A 17,748-nucleotide genomic window follows, 5' to 3' on the forward strand; every position below is an offset into this window, starting at 1 on the left:
ATTAACTAACCTTTATTGTTTTGGTTTTTCCTGGAAATCGTTTGAAATGTTCATGACTTCAATTTGATCAGACTGATTTCTCCACCACTGAGGGCTGAAAGGTATTGATATTTGATATTCTTTGAAGGGATGAGTACTTATGATTATTGCTGTAACCAAACATTATAGGAGTTATTTCCTTAGTTTAAGAAAATTTGCGATTTATTTCTAGATAATGTTATTACTCTCCTATCATTACCATAGTTGCGGAGGGTAAAGGTTAGAGTATAGGAAAAGATGAGATATTACTTTATTCTGACAAAAAAATGAGAGAACAATTGGGTATAAAAAGGTCATACATCATAATGCAGAAAAGATGCCAAATGTACAGGCTTTAAAAATTTCTCCAACCGTATGGTGCTGCCACCGTTGTTAAATCGGTGAACTACCGTGGACAATGGCGAAATTCAAGGAATTTTTTGCGGGTAAGAAATTCTCAGAAAAAGTATTATTTCTCGACTGAAATCATTTTTCTCTTTTTCGCATGTGTATGTGATATTTTGCTCGAGTAACTGGTATGGCTTATTTTGTCTGAAAGTTACCTGTCGCTGCTGTTACCGCTGATATATACGAAAACTTAAGTAAAATGTTTGACAGTTAGTCTGGCTGCACTACGCTTACCTACGCTTTAGCATTAGGGACTATTCAAACTTAGTAAAACCTAGTCCGTGTTAAGTTTTTGATATCTGCTAGAGGTAATTAGAACTTAGAATTGCGAATCCCGTTAGGATTAATTGTATTTTTCATATAAAGATAGGTGGCCCTTAGTGCGGCTGTAGGAAGTAGAAAAGGACCCATTGCAGCAGGCCTGTGATTAATCAAGTGTCATAAATTGTATCAGCCTACTTATTTAACAACAAGTTTTTTTAGCAATTCTAAAAATGTATTGAAATTTTTGATTGATTCAGACAAATTCCTGTCTTTATTTATGTTGGGATCACAAGAAATTGGAAGTTTGAAAACCTGTTGGGACCAAATTTCAGATTTTAGTAAAATTCTTTTAATAGGTTTTCATTGAACGCAGTGGCTCTCATACTGTTGAGGAAAATGTTACTCAGTAAGTATAACGCTCAATGGGAATAGTGCTGCACACATTAGTCCTGTATAATTAAGTGTCGATGAGTCATGTAATTCTAATTCTTTCTAATTGATCAGCCATTCCTTTCCAAGTCGACGACGAAGATTTGAGGGAATGTTTGAAAAAGCGTCTTGATGTTATTTCCGACATTGTGATCAGTGTTGACGAGCCGATCTGGTTGGAATGGCAGGCCAGACGAAATCAAACCAGTAAGTATCGGAAGTTATTTCCAATTTTCTTTGGATAAGGGTCTCTATGACTCCTTGATTATTTAAAACTCCTTCTAAACATAAAATGCTTTTAAGGTGCTTGAAACTCTTTTAATTGGAGCAAAATGCACGAAACTCCTTTAAGACTTCAATTTTGATAGGCCATTAGAAATTTTAGTCTAGTTTGTAGTTGTATAGTAAGCAACCCCTAAATCGCTAAATTTCAGACCAGGATTGTTTTTACCAAATTAAAAACGGAGTTTTGTAGTGTTAAGGAAAAAAAAATTGCTTACAAAACCACCAAATCAACAGTTAACTGAGATAAACAGTGGCGATTTAGGAGGAGTCTACAGTAATTGGGATATGAAAGTGATGCAGACACTTCCTCATAAATTTTCTCCTTTAAAACTCCTTGAAAACTTCTCATATCCAGGAATAACCGATCAGCAGGGACCCTGTCTATCAAAAATGATGATAATTGATTTCTTAAATTAAAATTTTCTTTCTAGGGAACGATGATTTCACGGGCGAGGAAAACGGACTCGTTATAGACGAGAAAAATAGCAACGGCGAATGTCGAAAACGACGAAAATACGCGAAAAAGAAAAAATCGCGAAAAACGTTAAACGATTCGGCTGTAACGACGGCTGAACCTCGCGACGCCGATACCGATTTACCGAACGTTTATTCCGAATCGAACTTAAAAACCGACTCGAACGCCAGCGGAGAATCGTCATTCCCGAGCCACCATTCGCAAAATAAACGCCGCCGACGTCCGTCTGCCACGGTAACCTCGCCGGCGGCGACGACGACGGACGAACCGAGTTTATCGGTCGATCGTCCGCTTCTCCGCGACGATTTCACCATGTCGGAAACGCGTTTGAAATCGTACGCGAATTTTTGCGCTGACGACGACGATGAGGACGACGACGATGACAATTCGGCGTTGATCGCGGCGAACGTTCCCGAGTTAAACGTCGGAGATACGATCGTTGACGTTAAACAGGAACCGTCGGTCGCCGCGAGTCTCAGCGACGACGAAAATAGCGATTTTTTATACGAGAATATCGGACAAGAACAGTACATCGGTCAGGAGATCATCGAAGGTGCTTTACAGCAGTCGCCTATGCCACAGTTATCACCGACCAGCAACAGTATGCATTGGACACAAGCAGGTAGGTTGAGTCTCTGTAGGTTGAATATCTGTTTGTAGGGTAAATCTCTGTAGGTTGAATCAGTAGGTTGAATATCTGTTTGTAGGTTGAATCCCTGTAGGTTGAATCATTGTTTGTAGGTTGAATCATGTTAAGGTTGAATCTCTGTAGGTTGAATATCTGTTTGTAGGGTAAATCTCTGTAGGTTGAATCAGTAGGTTGAATATCTGTAGGTTGAATCTCTGTAGGTTGAATCATTGTTTGTAGGTTGAATCATTGTAGGTTAAATATCTGTTTGTAGGTTGAATATCTGTAGGTTGAATCAGTAGGTTGAATATCTGTTAGTAGGTTGAGTCTCTGTTTGTAGGTTGAGTCTCTATAGGTTGAATCACTGTTTGTAAGTTGAATCACTGTAGGTTGAATCACTGTTTGTAGGTTGAATATCTGTTTGTAGGGTAAATCTCTGTAGGTTGAATCTCTGTAGGTTGAATCATTGTTTGTAGGTTGAGTCTGCGTGTGTAGGTTGAATCTCTGTTTGTAGGTTGAATCTAAAAATTTATATATGCAGGCTACAGGTTGGCCACTGACCTGGAAAACTATTAAAAAATCAAGGAAAACTTGAGGAATTTACAAATTTTACAAAAACCTGGAGAACTCAGGGAATATGATTATTGTTATTGACCACATGTTTCTTTATCAATGTAACAATTTAGACATAGAAATTTCGCTGATTTCTCAGATAATTTGTGTTTAATCGTGTGGAAAAATCAGGGGATTTGAAAATAGGCGGAAAGTGGCCGCACTGATGAAGTATGCACCGTCCAACTTCGATGTGGCTTAAAAGTCAGATGCATCTTCACTGCAGAAATATCTGAATTGAACGGCGAATTTGTCGTCTTGTATGCACCAATAGAGTAGACAGTGGGGAGTGTTGACAGCGGAGAATACCTGTTCACTCTCTCAACCGGCGTTACCGCGAGAGAGCCGCAGTGAAACTCGATCACGCGTGGTGTCAGCTGATAACGTGATCACTAAAGCGCTATTATTCCATCTCGTAATCAAATTGTCGCCGATTACGGCGGCTAATTTGCGTGTATGAAAATTAGTTAATTACGTTCACAAATGACTGGTCTCTAGTGTATGTATGTATGAATGCTGTATTATCGCGTCGGACTTTGTTTCGCCTGAGAATTCATTACGATCGTTTACGACCCTATTTATCGAGTATTGTTTTCATCATTAGCTCGTATCGGCGTTCATAAATCAGTGAGAGGTTTTCAGGGGCGGTCTCGGGCCCGTTTCGTCATGCAGAAATTGTTGAAAAATTCGATGCTCGTCCTATTCTCGGAATCTGCATCTCTTAGGATTAATTGTTCGAAAATATATTTACGACGCGGGTGGGACCCCGCTAGTGGTTGCTTTAGCCTTTAATTCCGTCTGGGCCTGGCTTTCCGATTTTCCTAGATCCGTTCCTGGCTTTGAATTGAGATCGGTCGAAGTCTTCGGGAGTTCGCCTGAAACTTCTGAACTGGTTTTCTGAGGTTTATTCATTTTTCCATCTTCATATCGTTATTTCTTTCTTCCTTGTAGATCTATTCCGTCGTTATCCATCATCCAGATTACGTACATCAAGTATGAAACCTTGATACGGGATCTGCTATGATAAGACTCCGATGCTAACAGTTCCTATAATTCGTAGTTATTCTGGATGTTTAGAAGAGAAATGATGAGTGGGCTGTTTTACCAGACTAAGTGCAACATATTGCATCCTTTTTCCCCCCCAGCCGGCATATTTTTGCCGGGGGAAAAGTTTACATGCCTAGCTAATTGACTGCCAGTATACGGACCAACTGTTTGCTGTATGTAATGGACGGGTGGAATTCGTTAATTGTCTGTTTACTGATTATGTCGTAAGCTGAAATAATGGCAGCGCTTTGCAGGCTTTTTACGTCTTTTTTTCCCGGGCATATTTGTTGATAACGATAAAAAGCCCATTTAGGTCTTAATCCTGCCGGGACAAGTAAAGCAGACTTCAATTAGGCTATTTCAATTCATATAAGATTAGTGCTTTGGAGGGTTTCTTCAATGGATGAAGTAGCGCACATCCTCTCAAAAATAACTATGAAATGAAATGAGAGTTATGATATATATCCAATTACAAAATAAACGCCAAAATTTACAATTGTAATTATTATTTCTAAATGCTAATATGGATGACATAAGTGCACATTGACTCACACAGAATCCCTTAAATAATGCAAACTAGGTATCAATGTATATAAGCATTATTGTAATGGTTTTAATGGAGTCAAATTACAAATTCTTCGCACTGTTTTGTGCCTTTATACATATTGTACACTGGCATCACGCTGGAAAAGATTTTTTATGTCCGTTATTAGCGTAATTGGGGAAAATCGATGCTTACAACATCATAACAAATAGAAATAATTTCTTTAAACAGTTCATTGGGAATTTTTTTGTCAAATTGGGAAAAATTAATTAGCTTTGGATTGGGAATATGTCCGGGTTACCGGACATAAGTACGGCCCAGCGTGATGCCGCCTGCTGTGTACCAGTACAGCTCGGATCTCTTAGTTGATCAAAAGTCAAGCGGCTTCGACGCAGTTTTCTCCACGTCACACGACGCGCATATACATCCTCTCTTCGGTGTCATTGATTAGTGATTTGTTCCGATGGCTGCTCCTCTAATGTTTCACTCAATACGCTTCGTCTCACACTTGAATCTGTAATGAATGATGATAAAGGGTTTACTTGTGAAACGACGTGGCATTAGATGCAGCGAACGCAGTCAGTCAGCAGACGTGTGTCTGTCGTATAGTAGAGTCAGTACACAGTCCACAGCATGATTCATACGACATTTTACTATCAAATTCAGTACGAATCTGACAGGCTATGTAATGGTTTCGATGAATATTTCAATATTCTTTCCATCCATAAGTAAGCATTGCTACTCAATTTTATTGACTTCTCCGATTATTTTATTCCGAGCCAGTGATGTATTATGGATCGGTTTGATGCTAAAGATGTATATCACGCTATGAAATGTTTATTTCTTAGGGCTATACGTTTTCATTTTCTCGCATCAAAAATTCGATGAATATCTTTACCTTTGAGGAGAAAAACCGAATGATGTGATTTCTATTAAACAAGTTAAAAGAGACTCCATTTCTTTGATGCATACACACCAAGAATTTGAAAATTAGGGTTTTCTGACCATTTTGGCGGAAAACCTCTTTTTTTATTCACCTGTTTGTTAAAGAACGTCTCTTTTCTGGAACTTTTTACTCATAGTGTAGTAATTGAAATTGAAATTTATTTTCATTTACGATGTTACATTATTGAACGATATAATAAGTATGATTAGACGAAGAAAAATGTAACAGGATAATGGGGCTACACGGAGAGACTGAAACAGTCTATCTAAGCCGTATCACCCAGAAGCATCCACACCACATTCATCACACATGCAGTAGTACATCACACATCAGGCATAGTATACCTAGTACTAACTGTTTGTTAAATTTGGTGAGAAAGCTAGATCATGAGTAAATTCAAACAGTTTCTGTTCATGTCTTACGTATTTGACTGTCTTAATTGATTGGATTCTTTACTGATCAAGTCAGGGAAAACAACGTAGATGTCAGGGAATAAATAGTCAGCTAAAAAGCGGGTCCAATATAACCCCGTTAAACGAGCAAGGCAGAAAACCCGTTATCGCTGCTTCGCAGCTATATTATATTTTCATCATTGATTTTTTCAGAGGATGAAGATCTGCCGACCTCTACGCGACCGCGACGTTGTCGAACATTGTCGTCATCGATGGCGAAACTGCGGCCGGCGCGGCGGAGGGTGAACGCCAAACGGTCGCCGCCGCCGCTCCCACCACCACTTCCGTCGAAAGACAAAAACGGTTTCAAACTGGTCTCCGAGTTCATTTTAGAAAACTCGCACAATAAAATGGAAAAGACGACGCCGCTGTTGTGCGGCGCGAAAATCGTCAAATGCGCGTACTGCGACAAACCGTTCTCGACCAATCAGAACAAAGTGATCCACGAACGCATTCACCTCGGCATCAAACCGTACGAGTGTCAAATATGCCATCGATTCTTCACTCACGCCAGTAACTATAAGCGCCACCTACGAACGATGCACGCCGTCGAAAATAAAATCATCGATTCTACGGAGCATTATCGGTTCATCAAAGATTGATACGGAGCGCGCGTGTGAGTTTCGAAGAAATGTGTCTGTTGGGGGTTGTAATGAAATTCATTTGTCGGTTTCGTAAATGAATAATGAATCTCAGTGAATATTATAGCCGCGATCCCGCGCTAGACTAAGCATCGAATGGGCGCGCGTCCGTTTGACTCGGGGTCCAATTAGGACCGTCCAAAAACGTCAGACCAGGCCTGAGCCAAATTTTAGCATGGGTCAAATAACTGCACGTGCGCGCTTGCTGCGGTTCCAGAAGTGACGCACCTCGCTTTGTCACACAATTATCTATTCAGTTAATCCCGCTTAATTCGGATTTCGTTCTAATCGGGACATTATTTGCAGTCTAATTGTTCATTACCATACAAGAAGATTACTATTAATCGAGATTAAAATTGGTGAATTTTTTTGGTCCCAAATGATCCGAATTAAGCGGGTTCTATTGTATCGAGTGAGTAGTTTATGCCCAGTGTGATCGCAGCTTTCAAATGGAGCCAGTTGCATAGTCCAGGTTAACATTTACGAATGGTCTAAAAACCATCTTAGTTCAATAGCCAATCGAACAATTAGAGACTAAGTCTCAAGACTTAAGACTAGTAGCAAATACCGGTGTGCAACTAGGCCCAGTTCTACAGCTTAATGGGAATTTATTTGATAATGCCAAACCCATAAATAATTTAGATCTGAAATTAATCAAAATACAGTAGAAGTCACTTAATTCGGATTACTGCCCAGATTTCTCAGAATCTGAATTATTTAACGATAGTTGGTTACAGGTTAACCATTTCAGTGCTGACTTATCAACACCCTATAGTGCTGGAGATAATTTGAAAATTTAAAAAAATTCTACCCTAGTGTGTTGAATAACAGGAATAGCACTATAGTGCGTCTACACCGCGGCGCGGTGTATCGTTAGTTACTAGTATTTCACTATGTTTGACAGGTGCTGCCATTTTTCAAGAGAGATAATTACTAATTACATCAATACACCGCAGTGCGGTGTACTAGCAAAATCTATCACTGCTTTATACACCGCACTGCGTTGTAGACGCACTGAAAGGGTTAACCGGATTAAGCGAGTTCTACTGTATCTATTATTGAACTTATGATTAGGAATCTATGGGTGTTGATCAAAAGTAACAGTCATGCAATATCTGACGTAGAAGTGATATGTTTTTATAGTTGCGTAGCTGTAGATATTGATCAATGCCTTCTACTTAAAATCTACTTAAAAGGTTATAAAAATATCAATCAATGAAGTAATCGTATATACCTTCTATATTTAGTAGCAGACAGTCTACCTCAAGGTATTCAATTAATTTCCGTAGTTCGTCAAAAAATTTCTTCCATACGGAAAGTTCTGTACGATCGATGACTATCAATTCAAGTTTTTTCTGATCGACTAATTAATGGTGCTTATCAATGTCTACTAGATACTTAGTTTTCATCGACAAATTGAAGATTTTTCTAACGAAGCTAGCGAGAAATGCTCCTTCTTTCCCTACGATGATAATGATGATATCTATACTTCATCGGAAGAAAGCTGGAATATATATGGTCTCTTGAAGCGGACTGGATGCATTTTAGATCTTCATTATTGATTTTAAACTCGCTCTGAAATTTTTCATAATTTTGTATGCGTTTTTTTTTTAATGAATATGTTTCTTCGTTGTTTATGTCGTTAAATCTAGTTGTAATATTATCGAATATTGTGATAACGTCGTATTATATTCCTATATTATATAACACTTATCTCCAGTCTCTTGGTTCTATCACGTTTGCAATAATTGTAACTCGATGATAAACCTACGCAAGACATTTTAAAGACTCAAACGTCTTGAAAACTCTAGTGCCCGACTAATGCGTACGTATTCTGCTATTTACCTTAAAATCTTTAACAGGACTGACTCTAAATTACCTCGTTGAACTTCTGGATGTATACAAACCTGCTCGAAATCTTTGTTCAGCTCATCAACGCAAAAATTGTGTACCCCTGTTCAAACCTTTGGCATTAGAGCGTTATCCCGTTATGCTAATTGAACTCCTAATAGTTTCACTGATATTAATTCATTTTCTCAAAAGCAGTTCAACACTCATCTAAAGACACTTCTATTCAGACATCACTATCTGGTGAGGCAAATCTGAACTGTTTTGTTAGGATACCTGAGCTATATGAAACTTATTATTTATTATCATAGAACAAAATTCTTCATAATTTGTAGAATGATTCATGAAAACTCACTGTGTACTACATCAGATATTATCTCTCTATTTAACCCAGTAATATACGCGCACAAAACAAGTCAATGAGTTAAATCCTACGAAATGAATTCTGATTCAGACGTTAAGAAGATGGTTCTCACGAAATTATCAGATTTGATTATCTCAGAAATGATCGGATTTCTAAAAAGAATTCGACTATATCCGACGAAAACGATTTCCAATCACGGAAGAACCGCATTTTCCAAAGCAACATGTATTTTCACAATTTTGATTATTTGTGGATGGTCCCTAATCGCGAATGGCCTTGCAATGTCATCAACCTACAGTTCAGATCAATCGGAACAAAACCCTCTTGATCTACATCAAGTGTTATTGACGTATATTTGTTCAATTGATTGCTGCGTGTTTCTACTGAATGCAATGTTTAACAGCCCGCTCAAGTCAACGCAGTACGAGAATGTGAGAAAAAAATATCGTAAAACTCGGTGATCTCAATAAAAGGCCATTGTAATTATTCATTACTCTACTATACGAGTCAGGCAAGGATGTGACGTTACGTAATTTCAAAGCGATGCTTTATATCTTGAACAAAATTGTACCAATTCCATAGATTCATCATTTGAAATTTGCTTCTGACTATGACATGACTTAACGTGGTGAAGTCTGTAAAACGTGAACGTTTTTATTTCGTCATGATTGATGTAAGGTGAGATAACATTCACTCACGGCTGAAGCCTGTCGTCCTCTGTAGTTATAGGTTTTATCAGGTTACAGTACAGTGTGAATGATCGAGCAGTCACCTTTAAAAAAAACGTGCGTCTTTTTATCTGATCCACGAGTTGAGCGCAAAAGCCCAATTTTACAACAATTTCTATTAGTTCGATTAACTTCGCGATGTAAGACTAGTCTGAAGATTTAAGCCAAATTAGTTCGAGGCCAGTCTATGCTCTTCAGTGTTGAGAATTCTTTCAGATTTGGAACTGGATTAGGCAGGAACTAATGTAAAGCTTGCGTTCTGTATTGATAAAGGTCTATAGCACTAGAAGATATTACGACTCTTTCCATCCGTTTTCGAGATGATGATAATATATTTTTCTGCATTGTATCATTGATATGAAAGCATAAACTGTTTGGTTTGTGTATACAAACAGCCAGTCGGTTGTGGTGAATATTTTTTTTTTGAATATTTGATCTGTCTGACACTTGTGCCGGAAAGAGAGTGGAGAGAGAGTGTGTATGTGAGTATATCTTTTTCAAGTATAGAGCAGTGCGTATCTCGCTCCTCTATTCCAGTCATAATCGCTATAAATCGGGATCAGATTTGAGCTTGAGAAGAATGAAATGCAGCGGAACCTTGTTACAACGAACTTCACCGGACCAAAAAAAAACCAAAAAATATGTTCGTTCTAACCGATTGAACGTTGTATCCAGTATGAAATTAATGAAATTTTCCTTACTCGGGACACAATTCTATATTTGTCATATCCGATGAATCCGAGTTCGTTTTAACGAGGTTCCACTGTATAATTGAATCACAGTTGATTATCGCAGTATTTTGTTTTTGAGACTATAAAACCGTTGTTAAAACATTTGAATTTAGTAGAAATAATTAAGATCCTAGTTTTATCTGGATCATTAACAAATGATTTGCCGAAAGAACTGCTGTTAAACCGCATTAAATAGCCAACATTTACAGAAGCATCACAACAACAATTGTTTTTTTTTTTGTAGCTACAAAAACGTAATCATTTTAAAAGAAATTAATTTTCTGTGTGAAAAAAAATCGCACAGAAAAAAATGGCCGGCATCCAGAAAAATGATAAAGATGAATATTGATTATTTTTCTGTGTGATTTTCTTTCATACGGAAAATTAATTTCTTGTAAAATATTTATGTTTTTGGGAGCTACAAAAAAAAAGAAAATAAATATAATTGTTGTCGGGATGCTTCAGTAAACATGAGGTGATATGTAAAATTGACTTTCTCCTTTTCACTAGATAGAGTGTTTACTGTGTTATAATATTCTGTTGGCAATACGCCCTGACCGATCCTGGTTTATGTGATAATAAGTGCTGTAAAAATTCTGCCTCGATTATTATACGTTATTATACGTGTTGTATTTAATGTCGTTTCTTCACAAATCATCATTTCGAGAAATTCTGAAAAATATCGAGCAATAATATCTCGACTAATTCTAACTATGTAACACTTAGTTCTAATATTAGTTGTAATTATTGCGTCAATTGAAGGCAGGTATTATGTGTATTTATCAAAATTATGTTCGACCTCCCTGAGGATTTGTCTGGGACAGGCTTCGGATATAGGGTAAGGGCACGGAGGGAGTATTTCAATGGCAGACGTGTATTTTTAAGCTGTCCTGATTGATGAATCATTTTCGGTTGTGCATCCTCTGCAGTTTGGCGGAGTTTGGGTCCTGTTCGGTTGTGTAAATACAGTATTCATATAGCAATAAAACAGTTTTGATTGGTGGATGAAATGTTCTATCGTCCGGGTATCGAGACAATGTGCTTCGGTAAAAATGATTTCAACTTTTCTCGTGTGAACATGAGGGCATTGCACTGATTAAAAAAAAGCCGCAGAGCGCTGATGAACATGTGAGACTTTTTGATAACGTATTCACTGACGCAGTTCATTAAACCTTGGGACCGAGTTCATAGAATTTGATTCGAGTAGATTTGTAAATAGTTGAGTCTATTTCCAGTCTTGATGAATATCGTTTAGAGAAACCCACAATATCAATTAAAACGACTGTTATTGATTTTTTCGTTGAAAATTTCAAATAAACTCTGATGATGGGTGGAAGGATTTCATCCGAAACGTAAGAAAAAATCAATAGCAGTTGTTTAAATTGATATCGTGGGTTTCTGTTGACTAACTAAGTCGGATACACAGTGGATTACTAAGTCGGATATACAGTGGAACCTTGGATATAACGATTATTAGAAGTTAGAATCTCGTCCCAAATATGACAATATTCTAATAATTTCAAACTTACGAACATATATTCTGGTTCGCCGAAATTCGTTTATAACGAGATTCCACTGTAATTGAAAATAGCGAAGAAAGAGTTCCCCTCGATTAATACGCCCATTAATACGAATATTCTTGTAACGTCTTGTTACCGATGATAGAACTGTGCGGATGTCGGTAGCCTGCCAGCGATGTCAATTCGTGCAGATCTACTTTCTTTTTTCTCGTAGTTTCAGAATATTGTGCAACTGCTCTTGTTTGGTTTCCGATGTTGATTTATGTATCATCTTGAGAAATACACGGAATACATTACCAAATGTAGCACCTTAAGAAATACACGGAATACATTACCCATTGTGAACTATTTATTTCATCGGATGCCATGATAAAGTTTTTGTTACTAATGTATATGAAATATACCGTGTGTTAAGTATTTAGGGCTGATGAAAGGGATACGGAGGGTCGGGGGTCAGGGGATGTATACATACATTTTGTGTGCAGTTGTTTTCTTTTTGATACATTGATACTTATACATTTCCAAGCTTTAGTCGTTTATTAAATAAAGTATATATACAAATACAAATCAGAACTTCACGAATTCTCTTGAATTTGATTCGAGTGGCGTGCGTGTGTATGAGGACCTCACGAGGCTGGTATTGTACCAGTATCCTCGGATCCCCCCCTTGTATCCGCCCCTGGTAATATATGGGGCGAAGGTCCATGGATCCTGAGCATACTGAAAACAATGAACTTAAATCCGTAGGTTGTTACTGCTTTATTGATACACCGTACATATAACAGGTTTATCACTGGTTTATTGCGCGTTCGAATATGCTCTAGTATATTTCATTCTTCATTACCTGCGGGGATAAAAAGAGAACAGGGCAAATTAGATGATAGAAAAAACCTGCTAATGAGGATTAAGTCGTTTCTATAAATTATGAGATAAGCTTCATTCTATCTAGTCACGTATTTTGCATATATATGTATCTATCCCATGGGGAACCTCTCGTGTGTTTTTCAAAACGGTGTCAATTATCATTTTCGCTCGATATATCAGACACGTTATTTTCAAGGAGCCGCAGGTACAACAATGCCGTGATCAATATCTCGAGTACGTACGGAGTCTCTATACGCTTTGAGGGTGTGGGTATTTTCGGGTCGACAAACCAAACGGCGGCAAATGAATGTCAAGTATCATTGACATACATAACGACTAGAGGAATACAATGCATTCTAAATAGAGAGGTAAATTTATACCTCACTTTAATTCCTATATGAATATAATTACCTCTCGGTATTTCTGCCTCGCCATTTCAATTTCTGATTTTGCCGTTGGGACCGGGTGTCGTTCCGAGGACGATTGGTCCCCCAGTTGGTCGTGGTGTGGTTGTTGCCGCATTCTGTGGACACGGTGTTCCCAGAATAGGCTGGCAAGGTTCTGCTGTGGTAAATGGTTCAACTGTTGACGTGCCAGGTTTGATTCCTGGCTTGATTGCGTTCGTTGCTGGTAAGATTCCTGGTTTAGTTGCTGGTACAACCGGTTCAACTGCTGGTTTAGTTGCTGGTACAACCGGTACAACTACTGGTTTAGTTGCTGGTACAACTGGTACAACTGCTGGTTTAGTTGCTGGTACAACCAGTACCACTGCTGGTTTGGTTGCTGGTACAACCGGTACAACTGCTGGTTTAGTTGCTGGTACAACCGGTACAACTGCTGGTTTGGTTGCTGATACAACCGGTACGACTGCTGGTTTGGTTGCTGGTACAACCGGTACAACTGCTGGTTTAGTTGCTGGTACAAACGGTACAACTGCTGGTTTAGTTGCTGGTACAACCGGTACAACTGCTGGTTTTGTTGCTGGTACAACCGGTACAACTGCTGGTTTAGTCGCTGGTACAACCGGTACAACTACTGGTTTAGTTGCTGGTACAACTGGTAGAACCGCTGGTTTGGTTGCTGGTACACCTTCTGGTTTAGTTGCTAGTTCACCTGCTGGTGTAGTTGCTGGTTTAATTCCTGGTTTAGTTTCTGGTGCAAGTGCTTGTTCTGTTGCTGATGCAACTGCTGGTTTAGAAACTGATACATTTACTGGTTTAGTCGCTGGTACAACCGGTAGAACTGCTGGTTTAGTTGCTGGTACAACCGGTAGAACTGCTGGTTTAGTTGCTGGTACAGTTACTGGTTTAGTTGCTGGTACAACTGGTAGAACTGCTGGTTTAGTTGCTGGTACAACTGGTAGAACTGCTGGTTTAGTTGCTGGTACAACCGGTAGAACTGCTGGTTTAGTTGCTGGTACAGTTCCTGGTTTAGTTGCTGGTACAACTGGTAGAACTGCTGGTTTAGTCGTCGGTACAACCGGGACAACTGCTGGTTTAGTTGCTGGTACAGTTCCTGGTTTAGTTGCTGGTACAAATGGTACAACTGCTGGTTTAGTTGCTGATACTGGTTTAGTTCCTGTTACGATTTCTGCTCCAGTTGCTGGTACAACTGGTACAACCGCTGGTTTAGTTGCCGGTATAACTACTGGTTTAGTTGCTAGTACGTCTGCTGGTGTAGTTGCTGGTTTAATTCCTGGTTTAGTTTCAGGCGCAAGTGCTGGTTCTGTTGCTGGTACAACTGCTGGTTTAGTCGCTGATACATTTGCTGGTTTTGCTTCTGGTTTAGTTGCTGGTACGATTCCTGGTGCGATTCCTGGTTTTGTCACAGGGACAACCTCTGGTTTAACGATTGGTAGAATTGATGGACATGGCTTCCCCGGTTTACATGGTTTTATTACAGCAATGGCCGGACATGGTTTTCCGGGTTTGCACTGCGTCTTGACACCGGGTTTCAATATTCGGTGAACTTTGATTTTTTTCGCTTTCTTGCAAGCGATCGCGAAAGTCCCCACGACTGATATATCTTTGCCTTTCTTCGTTTTACCTTTAACGTGGAATTTGCGCAACGAACGCTCTCCTACGAACAACACATCATCATCGACATCATCTTCATCGAAATCATCATCATCATCATCGTCGTCGTCATCATCATCATCGTCGAAGGCTTTTTTTATGATACCACAATCGATCGTTAATCTACCAACAACTATAACTTCCTTGTCGTCTGCCGATTGTGATTTTGCTAAGGCGGTGTCGCCGATTGTATCTATTTCATCGTCCAACTTATCGGCGCTGGACGATACGATAAACAATGTGAGTATACAAACAATCCAACCGGTATTAGACATGATTGTGTCTTAAGTTCGCTGTTCACAATCCCAAATGATATTTGAATCATTATCGCAATTAGTTTTGTGACACTTTAAAAGATCGATTGGTTTTATATTCATAAACCTGGTACCGACGAACTCCTGACGAAGATAGTGCATCAGCAAACAACTCCCACCAGCCCGATGTTCGTCAAGACAAATATGCATGACTTGAAAATATATGATTGAAAAGATTTTAATTCAGATTGCGTTATGAATTTCTAATGTGAATGTATATAACTCATTACGTATGCAGTTCAATCATTGAACTGCATATGTCTGGTCTGAAGTGTCACAAATAAACAAATAGATTTGATTGAATAGTTGATTTCAGGCTAGGGATAGAGGTCCGCCAATTTTGAGTAGCTTTAGCTGTAACTAATGACTATACTTAAGATCGTGTGAACTTGGTTCCATCATAGGTACAATGTCTAAAAAAATCCTGCTCTTTGGACCTTACGGCTTTGTTAAAATCGTACTGATCCTCATCTAGTTTGGTCAGCTCGCTTTGTCACAGCGTTGTATCAAGCGAGTGGTTTACGTATGAAGGCGGACTCAGGTGTGATCCGGACTAACTGGTTGCTTTCACCTAACACCTGGCGCATTCCCAGCTCTAACATGACAATTGCACATTCCTAAAGAACCAATATCGGTTGGCTTGAAGGTGTAACTAATTGACCACCAGGTTCTAAAGAATTATCGTCTTATCTCAAATATTCTTCATATAATCAACTAGTGAAACGACCTTGCTCCTGCACTTACAGAATATTCAGCTTTTATCTGTCGTACATTCGAATCTTTCAAATCACACCTGAAAGCTTATCTTCACAGTTCACGGAAAAAAACCTGTTAATTCGAAGTAAAATGATTTATTAATTTCTGCTTCATCCGATAATTACATCTTATTTCGGACAGAAACTCGACAATTTGTTTACACCTTGATCTTTTCAGAAAATCTAATTCCAGCCACCGTTTGCGGCATTACTAGCTCGGCGTATGCTCGCTGCTGCTGGTGGTGGTGGTGGTGGAGGTGGTGTGGTTGGAATGCTACTCGATCGTTTAGGGCTCAAACTCTTCGCTGATTCTCGGTTTAAATCGAACCCGACCGATATCGGTTTGTAACTGATGCGCCTACTGCTCGAAGCTGATTGCGATGGCTTTTCGTACACTTCGAATGATGACTCGCTGTCTATCTCATCGATGTCGTCAAACAATCCCTTGCGTTGCTCGTCTAATTCTCTTTCTTCGGTTGACGGGGTACTTTTGGTCGGACACGCTCCGAAGAGCCAAGCTGTAGACGGACATTCTGGATCACCTTTTTCCAGCGCCGAGACGACGGCGGTTTGCAAGAATCTAGCCACAAATATTCCGATTACACGAATAACGAATATGCCGACGATTATTCCGCCGGCGGTCAGCAACATTTGCTCGAAATAAGTCATAATCGCATCGCGGCATCCCCTCATGTGTAACGTTGTCTGTTTTCGATAGTCGTAATTGTGGTGATACTTGTTCTCTTGTACTCGATGGTGAATGCACGGACGTCTAGATTTCACGCTACAGCAACTGAAAGGCACGTCATCCGGCAAAAACTTTCCATCGGCCATCTTGCTCTTCGCATAAGTTGACAGCATGTCGACGTACACCTCGCTGACCCACGGTACGTTGAACCAATCGGTATAGAACTCACCGCCACAGCATTCGTAATCCATCTGCGTCTGGTCAATTACGATTTTGATATGTTTCGTCGTCTTGTATTTCTTCATCGCATCCAGAATTCCGTGGGTAAATGAATGATGAAGGTGCTGGATGTGCGCGAAGGCTAACATTCCTGATGCGAATATGAAAATTGCCAGCACGATGTCGACACAAATAAACGGCAACAGAAATTGTTTTATCGTGTTGCGTCTTTCGGGGTTTTGTGTCAATATTCCCAAAACGAATCCCAACGCATTGATAATCAATGAAGCCAACGCAACTGCAATGACCATCCAAGGAAGCGTGTCGCTATTGTACTTATCCACTAAATTTATCTTTTCTTCCAGTGCTAATTTTATGTATGTTCCCATAGCCAACAGCCCTATAGAGGCAGCGCAGCCGAATCCATTGAAAACTATGAAAGCGATGCATAATTTGTTCCGACCTTGCTCCGTCACTTGTAATTCCAAACAACGTTTTTGTTCCATTATCCTATTTGTTTATTCCGGCAATTTTTATCATTTCAAATCATTTTTGTAAGTGTTTAAAACATCCAGAAATTACGATAAAAGCAACCGATTTTTAGTTGCTAATAGAAACGAGTGGTATTCTTACATAACTTTTCAGGCCTTTCACTAGTGGCAGTGGTTGTCTCCACAGAGATCTCCGTCGCTCTACGATCCTAGTGTAACCTGTGGTATATCAGTCGCTAAGGTTCTTGTAAAATTCAGGCCTGTGGTCTTTATTTTCTTCATTTTCAATAACTTAACTCACTGCCGGCCTATTTATTTTGACGTAAGTTCTTGAATTGCTGTCATCACCGGGCCCGCACTCAGTCATACGTTTAAAGCACGTATTTCATTTCCTAACAGGCC

At 39.3% G+C, this 17,748-nt stretch overlaps 3 protein-coding genes across 3 annotated transcripts; 1 reads left to right on the top strand and 2 right to left on the bottom strand.

The window, feature by feature from the left end:
* The first annotated feature begins 428 nt into the window (after positions 1–428).
* On the top strand, positions 429–12,466 carry LOC141909088 (uncharacterized). The gene is made up of 5 exons (XM_074799454.1): positions 429–464; positions 1,047–1,096; positions 1,195–1,326; positions 1,836–2,501; positions 6,262–12,466. The coding sequence occupies exons 2-5, from the start codon at positions 1,087–1,089 to the stop codon at positions 6,708–6,710; spliced, it is 1,257 nt and encodes a 418-aa protein (XP_074655555.1). The 5' UTR covers positions 429–464; positions 1,047–1,086; the 3' UTR covers positions 6,711–12,466.
* A 218-nt stretch (positions 12,467–12,684) lies between these two features.
* LOC141909231 (uncharacterized) lies at positions 12,685–15,154 on the bottom strand. The gene is made up of 2 exons (XM_074799618.1): positions 13,216–15,154; positions 12,685–12,784 (listed from the first exon to the last, which is right to left on the bottom strand). Exon 1 carries the CDS (start codon positions 15,152–15,154, stop codon positions 13,241–13,243), a length of 1,914 nt encoding a protein of 637 aa, XP_074655719.1. The 3' UTR covers positions 12,685–12,784; positions 13,216–13,240.
* A 977-nt stretch (positions 15,155–16,131) lies between these two features.
* Positions 16,132–17,244, bottom strand: LOC141909232 (peripherin-2-like). Its single transcript, XM_074799620.1, has one exon. The coding sequence runs from the start codon at positions 17,242–17,244 to the stop codon at positions 16,132–16,134; it is 1,113 nt and encodes a 370-aa protein (XP_074655721.1).
* Between the last annotated feature and the right edge of the window lie 504 nt (positions 17,245–17,748).

Source organism: Tubulanus polymorphus, chromosome 7, assembly GCF_964204645.1.
Source record: "Tubulanus polymorphus chromosome 7, tnTubPoly1.2, whole genome shotgun sequence".
Lineage (NCBI taxonomy): Eukaryota > Metazoa > Nemertea > Palaeonemertea > Tubulaniformes > Tubulanidae > Tubulanus > Tubulanus polymorphus.